Source organism: Acartia tonsa, chromosome 11 (genome assembly GCF_053477335.1).
Source record: "Acartia tonsa isolate MP-2025a chromosome 11, ASM5347733v1, whole genome shotgun sequence".
Taxonomy (NCBI): Eukaryota; Metazoa; Arthropoda; class Copepoda; order Calanoida; family Acartiidae; genus Acartia; species Acartia tonsa.
In genome coordinates this window covers 43311485-43328683 of record NC_137270.1, presented here as the reverse complement: position 1 = coordinate 43328683, position 17199 = coordinate 43311485, and the positions used below count along the sequence as shown (strand labels likewise).

The following is a 17199-nucleotide window of genomic DNA, read 5'->3' as shown; positions in this document are numbered from 1 at the left end:
TTATTCATTGGCTCAACAACTTTGGGGACTTTCATGGAATGTTGATTGGTTGGTTCATTAATTTGAGCGTCAAACGTTTCATCCACTAAATGCAATATACTGAAGGGATAATTTTGTTTATCACCATTGCATTGGGGTTAATGTACATCAATTTATCGACCATTGTCTTACCCCTTTAAATCCCTGTTTGAAACCACTCTTCGTAACACATATACATATTATATCAAAATTTTGCATAATATAACGTTTATGCAAAACTACCACTCACAAATGTTTAAAAGTAGCGCAAATAAAGGAAAAGTAAGGCAATTGATAACTCATACATATAACTCTTAGTGGACAATACATTTATGAACACTAATAATTATGTTAAACAAAATTACCTCCATATGTAGATAAAACTTATTGGTTAATAAGTTAGTACACTGCTGGTTTGAACCAACTAATCAAAATTTAATAAGATTTAAAAAAAGATTTTAAGCATTTGAATAAGATAATTTAATTTTAAAACTTTAGGTTTTAAGATTTAGGTTTAGTGTTTAAACTTTTGAAACAAAAAGCTTTGCTGTTTTTTCATCCAAAGTTGTTTCGTATGAATTCTTGAAAATTTGAGTATTTCAAAGGGAAATCTTTGGATCTTTACTATCAATTGATTTTGCACTAAAAGCTTTCATAACCAACCTTTAGGTACACAATTTACAATTTTACATTTATATCTTTAACAGTTAAGTCTGAAAATAAATATGTGTTTTTCAAAATAGTCTGAAACTATACAAAGACTTAAATTTTTAAAAATAATATAACCCAAGTTATAGCAAACCTTTTAGACAGAGAGAGAGGGGACAATGGGCTTTTAATTACACTAGTCCCCAAAGTTTTATGATAACGTTTTATTATTCGTTGTCTTAACATGAATGGGGACATAAGTGAATTTTTATGGGTTTATTTATTAAGCTGAGTGTTCAAACGTTTCAACTACTAATTTAAATCTAAAAAAGTGGTAATTTCCTGCACCATCGTTAAGGATGTACATAAATTTATCGGTAATTGTTTTATGCCTTGAGATTCCTGTCTTTTTGAAGCTTTCCTGGAAAGGTGAAATATTTAAGCATAACGGACAAACAAAACCCGAGAATAGTCCCTTTCGTAACATCGCCCCATAAGGGGCGATTCGTTGTATTTTTAAAATGGCTTTTTATAGGTTATTTTAGGTTAGGTTATATTGGGTTTGGTGATTGCCCCACAGGGTTAGGTAATTGGCCCCGCAGGGGCTAGAAATAGGAGAAAACCTACTGTGAAAAATACTAAGAATCGCCCCATAAGGTTACAAAAGGGACTATACCCCAAAACCTTACTATTAAGCTAAAAAATGGGATTTAATTAATTTAGAATTATAAATTTACTTTCATTTGAAGTTTTTTGCTACTTTTGGATATTATAATCCTTGTTTAGAAGAATATCAATTTTATTCTCTTACTTGTCTAGGTTAGAGTTTGTTTTTGTTGGTTATTTATTCCAGGGAGGGAGGGGACATTGGGATGTTTAATACAATAGTCCCCAAAGTTTTATAATATTGTTTGCTTAACAACTTTTGGGACTTTTATTGAATATTTAATGGTTGGTTCATCAAGTTAAGTGTAGAAACTTATCAACTAATCTACAGAAGGGATAATTTTGTGTATGCTCTTTGGGGATGTACATTAATTTATCGGCCATTGTCTTATCCCTTTAGATACCTGTAATATATGTTTATGTTTGTTTACTTATGTTGATTACATATATAGATCTATTACCATAGATGGTTAATCAGATACAATAATCCGTTTAACAAAGATTTTTCGGATATTGTCCCTTTCGTGGCAACGCACCTTCAGGGGCAATTCTTTGTATTTTTCGCAGAAGGTTTTCTCCTATTTCTAGCCCCTGCGGGGGGCTCTAACCCTGTGGTGCAATCACCTAACCCAACATAACTTAAAATAAACTATAAAAGCCATTTTAAAAATACTACGAATCGCCCCTTAAGGGGCGTTGCCACGAAAAGTACTATTAGCGATTTTTCTAACAGGTGTTCTTTTGTATCAAAGTGTTGTCGTATTGTTCCAACACAATGATACCATTGATCCAATTTTTGAATTGTTTATTTAGAATTTATATATCTATTATTACATTTATTAGAGGTAAAGTAATTGTAATAGTAAATTATAATAAAACCATCCAAGACATAGAGACTTAAATCCAAAACAAGATAACCTAAAAGCCATCACAGGAGCTATGTGAAGCTTTCTTATCTTTATATTAAAATAACAGGATGTCTGTTTGTCTTTTTGTCTGTGTGTTTGTGTGTCTGTTTGTACCAAAGGATCTCGCTAACCGCTGAACCGATCGGGTTCTCCTTAACAGGGTAGCTTCTCATAGGTCCCGGGAAGGTTTATAACTATTTTGGGGGGAGGGTAAAAAAAAATTACTTATTCTTTACAAATCTAAAAAAAAAAATAGGTTATCAAATTCGACTCGCCCCCCCTCAAGTGCCCCTAGAAGCCTCTAGGGGCGTAGCCGCTGGTAATAAATAACCTAATATCAATTTACCGAAATTTCAAGGTTATATCCAAAAATTAATTTCTTAATAATTTAGGATAGTGAGGTTTTGTCCATTAAGATCTCACTAACCACTGAATTCTTAGTTTGGGGTAAACCTTCATATACGTTCTAGAATGGTTTTAGCCTATACCACCCTACCTCTTATTCTAGAAGCCGCTATTAACCCTTTACAGTCGGGCCCCTTGCCGCACCTTAATCGGTCGGGGGGGGGGGGCGTTCAACGCCCCCCCTAATTATCTCAGTTCCTATTAGAGCTAGAGGGCTAAATTTTTTTGTGCAAGTCCCCTGTTTGATAATGAATTTCCGACCTTTTATAAGTCTAAGTCAATTTTCGCTTCCTTCACCCTTTTATTTAACAACCTTTGTTTTTAGGTCTTTTTTTACTTAAAAATTTCAAACGGCTGTAATTTTCTTATTTTTGAAGCTAGAAGAAAAATTTTTTCCCAGAAAATGTTTATTTTTATGTAAATTTTACATTAGAAATATCAAAATATAAATTTCAGCGGCCGCAGCTGTACTTGGCAGCTGCCAGCCGCCGCAGTCGGCGGTCGGCGGGAAAACGGCGGCGGATCTTCATGAAATTTTAATACGTTACGTAGACATGTAAGAAAAGCTTAAGTTTAAAATTTGAAGTCTCTAAGTCAAAAATTGCGGCCACAGGAGCATTTTAAAGATTTCTGGAGACCTGGAGGATCAGGACCTGCAGGATCATACCTGGAACCTGAAAGTGACTTGAACACCTGTATTTTATATAAGGATGTACTACTAGAGGATTTTTTAGTATTTTGGTATGGTAAAATGCTTTGTTTTAGTCAAAAAAATATTTTTGCTCTTTACCTGGATGACCCTGCCAGGTTTGCTGGCATCCTGTGCCCGCCAGGATGGAGATATTCAAAAAATTCCAACTCTCAGTTATGTGTCATACCCATACTTAAAAAGTCAAGCAGTTTGGGCTCTTTATCTTTCACACACATAAAATGAGATAGAAAAAACCGGAGGGGGGGGCGTTCAACGCCCCCCCCCCCCCGACCGTTAAGGGTTAAAGCAGCCAGACAACTAAGAATTAGCGGTTGCCGTGCGCTGATATTTATAGATACTGTTAACAAATGTTACTCAAAAAAGTTTTTATCCAAGAATAATAGAATAGATGTGCATTTACTTCCGTTAATAATGGCGGGGAGTAAGTGGACATTGGGCTGTTTAAACATGTTTATTACACTAGTCCCCAAAGTTTTATGACAGCGTTTACTTATTTGTTGGCTTAACATCTTTGGAGACTTTTTTTGAATTATGATTGGTTGTTTCATTAAGTTGAGTGTCCAAACGTTTCAATCACTAATTGTAATCTACGAAAGGGATAATTTTGTGTATCAACATTGGGAATGTATAAAATTTATCGACCATTGTCTTATTCCTTTAGATTCCGGATTACAACAGCAGAAAATGTCCCTTTCTTTTTGCTTTGCTATTGTGTCTTTTTACGAATATGGAAAAACAATTTGCAGAACTAAAAATATGCGTCAGTGTATTCCCGCCAATAAAATAATATGATTAGAAACTAAAGATATTTGTAATATATTCTTTACCAAACAAAAGTTTTTCTCACAACTTTTAGATCAAATACGCACTAGTCGCCGGAAGGAAAAAGCAGTTTTTTGAAAGGGGCTATCTGAGATTTTTACAGATTCTGATTTATACATATATAGACAAATGAAAAATGCAAACGACGAAATCAAAAGCGTTCCTTCTTGGGAGAAAATCCGGGAAAAAGATTTTAGCTATTTTTAACCTAAAATGCACTCTGGCAATCCTGCAAAAAATATACAGACATTTTAAAAATGGCATTGCTCAGCACCTAGAAGTGGTAGAAAAATGCTACGCATACCATTGGAAAGCTTATAACCTCTATTTTTCATATTGGTATATAACGTTTTTGTACTATTATCAGTTTTTGAGCTATCCTCTGAAGTATACTAGTTTTAAAAATGCAGTTTTTTCCTTGAATTTTAAGTTTGATACTTGTTACACAAACCTTTTGAAAATCTTATTGCTTAGCTCCTAGAAGTCATATGATTATTATTTGATTATACGTATACGTATACGGGATGAGGAATAAGATTTTTAAAAAATGCTAAACTAGAAGTTTTTGTCAACAAATATTTTTTTGTTTCTACCTGTTTATTTACAATTTTAGGCATTAATTTAAAAAAAAGATATTTTGTTTACTTACAAAAACTATTATGCCTTTAATTAGCAAAAACAAGCTAATAATCTAGAAAAATGGAAAGTTTTTTTGTTTATCTCTAATAATCTTGCTAACCTATTTAGTAACCCATTTTTGGAGACCTTACTTAGATCCCAGAATCGTTTTACGCTATTTTACTTCTATTCTGCCTGAGCCTATCCATTACCATTACAGAGCCCCAAATGCTATGGGCGCAGTCGTTAGTATCTCAGGATAAGAAAGGTAGGTAAGGATCTTAAGAAATAGGACAATGGACAATAAACTATTGTAGCCCCATTTTAATGAAAAACATAATTATTGGTGGAAAAGTGTGGATACTATAGTACAGATTAATCATTTTTAAACTAACCTCAAATATTTCTATGTCATCGAATGGTAGAACATGTTTATATTGAGTTATAGAGTAGTTATGAGCTAGTAAATATCTGTTAGTATAAATATCCCAAGCACCATGAGAAGATATTATAATACAATGTTGTCATATTTATATCAACAGATATGTTAACCATGGATACAGAGATATGGCAACATACCATGAGAAGATATGATAATACAATGTTGTCATATTTATATCAACAGATATGTTAACCATGGATACAGAGATATGGCAACATACCATGAGAAGATATGATAATACAATGTTGTCATATTTATATCAACAGATATTTTAACCATGGATACAGAGATATGGCAACATACCATGAGAAGATATGATAATACAATGTTGTCATATTTATATCAACAGATATGTTAACCATGGATACAGAGATATGGCAACATACCATGAGAAGATATGATAATACAATGTTGTCATATTTATATCAACAGATATGTTAACCATGGATACAGAGATATGGCAACATACCATGAGAAGATATGATAATATAATGTTGTCATATATATATCAACAGATATGTTAACCATGGATAAAGAGATATGGCAACATACCATGAGAAGATATGATAATACAATGTTGTCATATTTATATCAACAGATATGTTAACCATGGATACAGAGATATGGCAACATACCATGAGAAGATATGATAATACAATGTTGTCATATTTATATCAACAGATATGTTAACCATGGATACAGAGATATGGCAACATACCATGAGAAGATATGATAATACAATGTTGTCATATTTATATCAACAGATATGTTAACCATGGATACAGAGATATGGCAACATACCATGAGAAGATATGATAATACAATGTTGTCATATTTATATCAACAGATATGTTAACCATGGATACAGAGATATGGCAACATACCATGAGAAGATATGATAATATAATGTTGTCATATATATATCAACAGATATGTTAACCATGGATAAAGAGATATGGCAACATACCATGAGAAGATATGATAATACAATGTTGTCATATTTATATCAACAGATATGTTAACCATGGATACAGAGATATGGCAACATACCATGAGAAGATATGATAATACAATGTTGTCATATTTATATCAACAGATATGTTAACCATGGATACAGAGATATGGCAACATACCATGAGAAGATATGATAATACAATGTTGTCATATTTATATCAACAGATATGTTAACCATGGATACAGAGATATGGCAACATACCATGAGAAGATATGATAATACAATGTTGTCATATTTATATCAACAGATATGTTAACCATGGATACAGAGATATGGCAACATACCATGAGAAGATATGATAATACAATGTTGTCATATTTATATCAACAGATATGTTAACCATGGATACAGAGATATGGCAATATAAAAAAAGGGTCTGGACTCTGGATTCGTTGGTTAAACTAGCAGCGTCCAAAGTTTTCAACAAATAATTTTAATCTATAGAGAGGTAATTTTGTATATTGTTATTGGGAGTGTAAAATATGCATACATATATCGTCCACGTTCTTATCCCTTTTCTATAAAGAATACTAATTTTTATGGTAGGGAAATTGAAATTGTTAATTGAAAAATTCACCGATGACACTTTGAAAAAAGTTTAGATGTTAGAAGCTGTCAAAAGAATAAACAATATGTGCCATTTTAAACTTTAAAAAAGAGTAATGTCATCCATAGGTAGTAAAACATTAAATCACCTTGACACATAACATTTATTTCTGGTTTTATTCTACAAATTGATTTTAAGCATTTAATGTAACATAAAAATAAAAGAATAAAAAAATATTTAAGGAGCAGTCCAACCGCTTTGTGAATAGAGATATGCCAAATTTTTATAAAAATCCCCATCGTACCAGTCACAAAATTTTTTTTTAAGAAAACAGATGTACGTACCTAGCCTTGTTATAAAGTAGGTACACTATTTATAAAGGGGAAATAAATACTTTACTACACCTAAAGATAAATGAACGCTACATTAAAACTATTTCAAACAAATCCCCCCCCCCCCCACCCATTACCAACATAGGAATGAATTTAAAACTTTTCCAATTAATTCTTTTAATCCTAAAATTTTTACCTTCTTTTCATGTATACTTGCTCACTTGAACGCCAGATTATTTGTATGTATTTTAGCGTCATTTCGCAGAGAAAGAGAGGAGTCAATGAGCTGTTTATTATACTAGTCCTCAAAGTTTTAAAATAACGTTTTATTATTCGTTTACTTAACAAGTTTGGGGACGTTAGGGAATTTTGATTGGTTAGTTCATTAGGTTGAGTCTTCTAACGTTTCAACTACTAATTTTAATCTAAAGAAGGAGTAATTTTGTGTATTATCATTGAGGATTTACATCAATAAATTGGGCATTGTATCATCCCTTTAGATCCCTCGTCTTTTCGTCTATATACCAATGAGGGAATTTTTAATAGCGAAGCTAGTCTATAAGTATAGTATGTATGTGTAAATAGTTCACTACACGTTCCTTGTAAATTGCAGGGATCTTAAGGGATAAGACAATAGAAGTAAATTGATGTTTATTGTACAACCTCAATGTTAATAAACAAAACATCCCCTCTGTAAATGAAACCTATAGCTTAAAAAGTTTGAATATTTGAATAAAAGTATGATTAAGTTATTTTGATATAATCGATAAAGAGTTTTTACCCAAGTTTTTTAAGACAACAAATAAGTGAACGTGGCAGACCAATAAAAAACAAAACATTAGAATACATTTTTAGAAACTTAAATGTTAAAAAAATGATAAAATTAATATATCGCTATATTTGCATAAAATCATCCTTATTCCTTGCAAAAAATATTTTCTGTGGTTGTATGATTTGTTTTCTATATCTAGTTTAGCAAAAAAAATAACTTTTTTATTAGGGTAAAATATCTAAAACCACCAGAAAGTTCCTATCATACATTGGGGCTTTATTGCGATAATATGGTAATAATATAAGAGGTAAATAATGACATAAAAACGACTAATAATTAACAATTACTTATGTAGACTGTAAGAAATTAAACAAAAGTGGCCATGACTGACGAATTATGAATATAACGATAATTGACATAATAACTAAACAAATTTTTCAAAAATTAATATGTTTATAGTAAGGGGGGGGGGGGTAGGTACAGTATTCGAATAATAGGAACTTTACCCCTTTTTCTTACTCCATCACAACTTATGTACTTATTGCATTGCAGGGTATTTATACTGAAATACCAGAAAATTAAAAGGCTTTTCAGGGATGTTTAGAAAAAAGGCGCGAAATAAATGTTCATTCCTATCGATGATACACAAAATTATCCCCACTGTAAAATAAAATCATGGGTTGAAAAGCTATTTTGAAAACTTAAACCACTGATAGTTTGAACCAACCAATCAATCTTAGGAAAATATCAAGAGTACGTGCCAATATAACGTTGGGTAAAAATATAATTTAGAGACCAATATTCCCTCCCTGTCTGTTTTCTCTGAACTTTTTCAATTAAACTCTTTGCTATATTATATGTAGACCTCACAATTTTAAAAGTAAAATGCTTAAAATATTTTCCTTCAAACTGTAGATATATAATCCTTGTTCCAGAGCGAATGATAAATTATATATTTTTAGTTCATTTGCATAAAATCTCTATTAGGCTGTCTACAAAAACACTTTTTGGGGGTCTTCAAAATTGCTAACCTGTTTTTTTCGGCAAAAAAGATAGTATCACAAAAAAGTTTTAAATTGACAGAATTATCAAGAAGGAGGGGACAAAGGCTAAAAAATTCATTGGCTTAATCTTGATAAATACTAGCAGTGTCTAAACTTTTACATCTATTTTCTTATCCCTTTAGATCCTTAATAAATATACAAGATAATATTATATATCGGATCGTTTTATAGACAGCTTTCCGCGAACATGAAAATGAAAAAATATAAGATTAAAGCCAGTTTTGTTAGAACTGAGGGGCCGACAAATCTAACAAAACTGGTATCAATTTTATGATTTCTATTTTAATGTTCGTGGAAAATTGTCTGTAATACGATGCTTTACACGATTTTTCAGTATGGCTGATAACTGGTTCAAATCTAGAGGATATTGATCGGTTTTAAAGCCATACTGGAAAAATTTACAAACACTCAAAGATAAAATTAAATTAATAGTTTCGGGGGGTAGATTTATATTTTGTTTATTGTCCCATTCTTGTACCCTCACAAAGTTAAAATATTTTCATATTTATGGAAGAAACAAACTTTGACACTTAAATTTAAGTGCACATAACTTATGTTTAATTTTTAACTTTTTAACAGTTTTAACATTTAAAGCATTTACAGTACATTATTTTAAAAAAAGAAATTAGCTTCTACTGCCATAGGAGCCTCTAGTGGCACTTAAGGTGGAGGGCTGTCATTCGACTCTAATAAAAAAAGTAAAAAAAACTAATTTTGGGAGGCATGGATAATCCGTAAAATTGTAAAAAAAAACTTCACTGGACCAATAGGAAGCTTCTCTGTAAAGGAGAACCATATAGGATCAGCGGTAGGCGAGATCCTTGGACTTTTCTATCAGATAGGACAATGGCTGATAAATAAACCTTCCAATTCTCAAAAGTAAAATTCTGTGTTAAGTACCTGGTACATCTTGTATGTAGATGCTTACGCTGAAAATTCGACCAATCAGAAGGAGAATCAATCTAGCCATATTATTAGTTGGAATGTTTACACATTCTTTTATTTCTTTCTTCCATATATTTATGTAAGCCATAGATAGTTGAATTTCTTAGGGTAAGGCTAGCTTTTGGTAAAGTATATCGTCCAATGAATTCATCGCTCGTATTATAAGAATGAATCATATACAACTAAGCATAAACAAATAGAAATTATTTTTTAAGTTTGACACATTATTGTGTCTGATAGTCCGTCTCGGGTTTAAATTCTATTTCCTGATACGACATGACAAGTTTGAAAGAGAAACAAACGGATTTTGCATATTTTAGTGAATCTTAACTCTTTAAGATTTATTGAAGTTTCTTTTAATTTATTAAGTTAGTCAAGTTTTGGGAAAAGCCAATATTAAATTAGTATTTTCAGGGAGGTGAAGGACAATGGCAAATAAATTTCTCCCCTATCTTTCAAGTATCCATGATAATGCAGTTAAAGTAACTTATCGCATCTTATCATATACAGCTTTCTATGGATGGTAACACGATAAATTATAAGATTAATTCAGTTTTTTTTAGAACCCAAGAGGCCTAAGGCCCGGACAAAAAAACTGTTATTAATTTTAAGATATTTCTATTAATATTCGTAAAAAATTGTCTGTAATACCATGATATACATGATTTTTCAGTTTTTATCCAGCGGTTATTAATCAGTTTTGAAAAAAAAATTACTAATAGAATTGGAAGAAGATATTTTTAAAAATCCAAAATATATTTATCCCTGAATAGGTTTGCAATCAAGAAACAGAAAAAGAGTTTTGTTTAAATTATATATAGGTCAGATTTAGAATTCATTTTCATTATTATAATTTTCTATGAATGTTAATTGTTAAGTTAATAAAAGAACAATTATTTCTTAAGTAACACATCAATTGATGTTAACATTAGCTTGAATGAAAAATTCTTGGATCTTTGAAAAATCAGACGCTTATCTTTATTAGCAGTTGAGAAAATCCCATTTTTTGTAAACGTGCTCGTACATACAGATGGACATTTCATAAATACTGCTGTAATACAGATTCGTTAGACCATAACAGACAAACAGACATTCAATTACTTTTAAATAAAACAACAAAGATGACAACATCCATTTGTAGCGAAGTACAAAGCAAATGGACAAAATGGCTCGTGAGTTTTTAAACAAATATTTAGTGGTCATAAAAAAGGTAAAAAAGAAACTAGATTAAACAATGATATTATTAGAAAACTTAGTAATCTTTACATATAATTTTTTTAATGTCTTACTCTTATGGAGCTTGATTGAAAGACTGAAGTTGTATACTATATACGTTTTACAAAAAAAACAGTCAATGTCAAATAGCAGCCTAGAAAATCTGAAATTCTTAATAGCTATACGGATTGACGGATGGAAAGACAAATGTAATTATAGAGTAGCTTTGCTTCTAACAAATTGTTGTAACCTTGGCCTAAAAGAAGCCAATTTATTTTGTTCTAATGATGATTTAATAAACAGAGGGATTTTATCTCTCCAATCATTCAACATGCCAAATTAATACAGTTCTTCAGCAGGGATCTAAAGGGATAAGACAATGGCTGATAAATTAATGTAGATCTCTAATGGATGATACCCAAAATTACCCTTCTGTAGATTACAGATAGTGGTTAAAACGTTTTGATACTCAACTTAATGAACCAACCAATCAAAATTCAAAAATTGTTGAGCGAATAAGAAAACGTTGGGGACTAGTGTCATAAATAGACCTATGCTCCCACCCCCTCTCTAAAGAACCAGGGCATGTATATTAGACTGGTAGCCAAAAACTTCGAGGACTTTTGTGAGATTTTGATTTTAACTACCATTATCGAATCTCTTACACAAATTTTAATTTGTTTATAAATTTTGGGGTAATTTTGTTTATTTTTATTAGGGCCGTACATCAATATCTCAATTTATGAATTGTCTTATCCCTTAAGATCCATTAATTCTTTTATTAGCTCTAATGACTATTCTGTTATCAGACATAAAAAAATAGATCGGCAGACGTTATTATAAGAACCATGGATTTTACCATGTTGGAGTATTTAAACTGCCACTTAAAAATTTCTAAAAATACAGGATTTATAACTTTGTATTTTAGTTTAAAAACACTTTTAGGATCAAGAAAAAGTAATTTAGTACTTTTACATTCTCAATTTTTCGTTCTTTCATATTTGTTAGTTCGGTAATCGTTCAATGATATGCCAAATTCTTTGGGTCCTTTATCAGACATGATTGATTTATGCTCATATCCTAGCCTGGTGAAAAGTGTCAGTCTAGCTTCTGGCAATTTACTTGTTGGTCATCACTACTATAGACATTAAGGTTTTGTCAGAGAGGGAGGGAGTGGCTGTTGGACCGTAAATTACACTTGTACCCATAGTTTTAAAAACATGTTATCTCATTATTTAGCTTAAATAATTTGAGTACTTTATTGTTACCATCAAAACTTTTCCACCACTAATTTTAATATTCAGAAGGGATAATTTTGTTTAAAATAATTGGTGATAATTTGTCGTCTATTTATAACCCTGTCATAACCAATAAAAGGCTTCCTAGACAAAAGTAATAGTATTTTCCAGTTAATTTCAAGACTTTATACCTATGACTCTCCATAATTAAACTTTAGTCGATATAAAGTTTCACTTTTTTGTTTGCTTTGGTCTGTCTAACATCTAACTCTTTTGGTTGGACTCAGGTTGGGAGGGAGGGGGCATTGGATTGTAATTGACACTGGTACCCAAAGTTTTATGAACTTTTTTATCTTATATGTAGGCTTATAAACTTTGGGTACATCAATTGAATTTTGATTGGTTGTTTTAAGACTTTTTAACCAATAATTTTATTATTCTGAACTGAGGTGGATTCTTAAAAGTAATTTGCCCCACTAATAGCTTAGTGAGGCAAAATTGTTTTCGTGAAAAATCATCCAAACTTACATCAAAAATCTACAAAAATTTAAAAAAATCATAGAAAGGTTATTAAAATAAGAATTTATTTATTTTTTGTAGATTTTTTATGTGATTTTGGAGGATTTTTCACGAAAACAATTTTGCCCCACTAAGCGATTAGTGGGGCAAACTTTTTTTAAGAATCCACCTCAGGTCAATTTGTTAAACATCATTGGGGATGTATATCAATTTACCACCCATTGTCTTATCCCCTAATCATCCCTGGCCTGGACTAATATCTGTCTTCATCAATCTTGATGATACCAACCATTCATTTTAAAACTTTTATAACTAACTTTTCAAATATGTATCTGAGTTGTGTGTGTGTGTATGTGTGTGTTTCTGTGTGTGTGTGTGTGTGTGTGTGTGTTAGAAAGCAGGGATCTTAAGGGATAGAACATTGGACGATAATTTGGTGTACATTCTCAATGAGTGTAAACAAAGTTACCCCAGCAGATTACAATTATTAGTAAGACGTTTGGACACTACAACAATCAACTTTTCAATGCAATTTTTTGAGCTAATAAAACTTTAGGTTCCATTGTAATTTATAGTCTAATGTTCCCTCCCTCCCTGAACTCCTTTAGAAAGGATGAGAAAAAGGATATGTAGCTGCGCGAAAAAAGCCGCAGCACTATCTACGTATTGAAAATAAGGCATATAACCACGGTACTTTTTACCCCATGTATAACCTAACCTAACCTGATGTAAAACACTACAAAAAACGTCTGGATTTGTTATTTATCGCATCGGAATATAGACAGCTTTCTGCGGATAATAAAACGAAAAGATTTTTATTTTATTCTAATATTCGTGGAAAATTGTTTGTAATACGATGCTATACATGATTTTTCAGAAGGACTGAAAACCATCTCTAATCCTGCGGAAATTAACTGGTTTCAAGTCCATACTGAAATTTCTGTTATTTTATTGCTGTATATGTTCAGCTCTGACTGGTTTGCCAATTATACTGTGTATAATATCAAATAACAAAGTTTATCTAGAAGATTTATACTATAGCTGTTTTGATACAAAACAATAATAAAAGGAAATATTATCAATTTCTGGGAAGGAAACAACAATGGCATGTAAAAAGCTACAACCCTTTTTTTCAAATATTTACCAGCTTTCATTTCAAGGCCAATTGTTCTATTCTTTTAAAAAATTAACAGGATCTGTGTCTGTCTACCGAAGGATTTCTGTTACCGCTGATCCTATATGGTTTTCCTTTACAGTGTAGCCTCTCATAGCTCCTGGGAAGGTTTAGAACTTTTTTGGGGGAGGGTGCCACGACCTACCTAATAGAAAACTAAAATTTAAAGTGGGGGATTCGATTTCCCCCTCTCCATGCCTCAAGAGCCCCTAAAAGCCTCAAGGGGCATAGTCGCAAGTTAATGAATGTATTAAAGACTGTTTTATGTTATTTGATACTTTTCCATCTCAAAATATCTCATTATTATTTTTTTATTTGCGAACCATCTCTATAAATATATGTTTTTGGTGACTTGACATACTTGCTTTCTCTATCTAGTTGTATTTTCTAAATTTGATCAATAATACAAAGTAGTACGATGTCTGTCTGTCTGTCCGTCCGTCCGTCCGTCCGTCTGAAGCTTAAGATCTCGGTAACCACTGAACCGATCGGATTCTACTCTTGAGGGTATATACCTATTGGTCCTGTGGTGGTTTTAAGCTATTTTCTTGGGGGGTGAGACACCCCTAACCCCCCCAAAAACAAAAAAATCCCCCCCTTATTTTTTATTTTGCTCTGGTACAGGCTGCCGCAGGCTGCCCTTTTTATTATTTTTCATTCCAGCATTTATTTTGAATGAAAGAATAGCAACATTCTCTCACTAAAAACAATAAATATTATTTTTTTTGTCACCTCTTTGGGCAAAGCCCCTAGAGGCTAGGGGCGAAACCGCTAGTATATTATAATTGGCGTTAACGGGCCTCTGGTGGCACTTGAGGGTAGGGAGGGCGGATGTCGACCCTTCACTTTCAATTTTAGATATTAAAAGAAAAAGTAGGGCCTTTAAAATAATTCAAATCAAGCCTGGACATATGAGAAGCTTCACTTTGAAAAAGAACCATATCGTTTAAGCGGTTAGCTAGATCCTCTGGTACACACAGTCAGACATCCTGTTATTATTATTTGAGGATATATGTTTTTATCTGTATCTTATGTTCTAGTGTTATAATCTTCATCTTTACTCTTTATTTTTAGCTTTTTTCCCCTTTTTTCTTTCTCTTACAATCTAAAAAAAAGGTTTGCTGTTATTTTCCTTAAAATTTCAACAGCTTTGCTTCCATTGAACGTATACATCCTTGTTTTTCTGTTGATTAATATAAAATATTTGATATAAGACACCACACCATAACTTTTAGGATTTGGAAAAGAAGATTATAACATTAAATTAAGTATCTCTAATTAAAGATTATTTAAGTAATTAGGTCAAAAATTTAATAAATAAATACATTTTATTTTAGTTTTTAAAATTATTCTAGCTTAAGTTCAGTTTCAGAAGGTATCGTGAATAAAGCTCTTTATATTAGTTATTTATCGCATTGTATTGCAGACAGGTTTTCGTGGACATTAAAATGAAAAGTTATAACATTAAAACCAGTTTTGTTAGCCTCGAGGAGATATTATGTTATACATGATTTTTCAGTATGGCTGCAATTTACCCTGGCATTTTCTGGCAGGAAGGGAGGGAATGGGGTTAAGAGGGGGGATGAGGGAGATTACTATTTCAGCCCGCTACAGAGTTCACTTGTTTACAGAACATGAAAATCTGGTGTAAAATTCAAGCAATAATGAATCCATTGACAGACTGTATAAAATTGAACACACACACACAGATGTGGAGCTGGATTTGTACTGCAAGGATCTGGTAGCCGCCAGTGTACGGAAAATGGAACCTGGACCAACTCTGTACCTGTCTGCAGTAAGTATCTTTTTATTATGCATTTTTGAAAAAATGCCATCTAGTGTTCACTTTTTCCACCAATTTAATCTTTTATTTTGATGTTTTCTCGCCATTTCTACCTATGGCCTTGGGGACTTGTATATATACAAGTTAGGTAACCAATAAGTTTATTGGTGGTTATGTTTGTGTTCGTTACCAAAAATCGGTTCTTTAGGATAATAGAGACACTAAAATGAACTAAAAATAATCTAAAGATAAATACCCTAAGCATTTTAGTTTTATTTTAATTCTTGCAACGTTTGATCACTTTTTATTGTTATTGTTGTTTTCCATAAAAATGTGACGTCCATAAATTTGTTAAAAGGCAGGGATAAGATTAATAATTAATCTACATTCCCAATTATGATAAACAAAGTTACTCTTTCTAAAAATTTAAACGGTCCTAGGACAACCGCAGGAGTCCCAAACGTCGGAGTGGACAAAAGCAGGAGTGGACACTTAACCTAACCTAACCTATTTTAAACCATATTATAGGTTTTTTAAATGCATAACCCCTGCGGGGGGGGGGCTTATTTGTATATTCATAGCTTAACCTAACCTAACCTGTATATAAATACCTACTTATAATAATATTTTGCGTTTGTCCACTCCGACGTTTGTGACTCCTGCGTTTGTCCTGGAACCATTTAAACCCTTCCCTCGAGGCAGGGACCATATCACCTATTAAAAATCAGGTAATAGCGTCTGAAATATAAAAATAGCCGAGTCCCCTCAAAATAACACAAAGCAATTTGCTAACAGAAGAAAGAGGTCTCTGCCACTTGGGGCAGGTAGTTGTCGTGATTATACATCTATAATTTTATTATCTACAATCTACTGTCCCTTCCTTCCCCATACCCATTATCATTAACATCAAATTATCATTATGTTGTAAAATTTAACATCTTTTGTTATGATGTAGTTTAACCTTAGACTATCAATCAAATTATATATGATACTAGCGGCTTCGCCCCTAGCTTCTAGGGGCTTTGCTCCAAGAGGTAATTTTAAAAAAAATTGGAGATGCAACCACTTATTTCGAAAAAAAAACAGAAAAACAACATCTTTTGGGGCTGCGAACCATAAATTTATGGGTTTCCCATAACGCTTTCTTTTCAATCTTTTCATCATTCAAGAAAATAGCCTAAAACCACCACAGGACCAGTAGGCATATTACCTGAAGAGCAGAATCAGATCGGTTCAGTGGTTACCGAGATCTTAAGGGACAGACAGACGGACGGACGGACGGACAGACAGACAGACATCATTCTACTTTGTATTAAAGATAATAATTAATGTTGCATCGTTTCAATATTAAATATA

At 32.1% G+C, this 17199-nt stretch overlaps 1 protein-coding gene across 1 annotated transcript in view; it reads left to right on the top strand.

The window, feature by feature from the left end:
- Positions 1 to 17199, top strand: part of LOC145332548 (uncharacterized) — a 186734-nt gene that overhangs the window by 50604 nt on the left and 118931 nt on the right. Inside the window, exon 5 of the mRNA XM_080177550.1 lies at positions 15770 to 15855. Within this exon, the coding sequence (XP_080033676.1) occupies positions 15770 to 15855 (86 nt within the window). The remainder of the gene's footprint in view (positions 1 to 15769; positions 15856 to 17199) is intronic.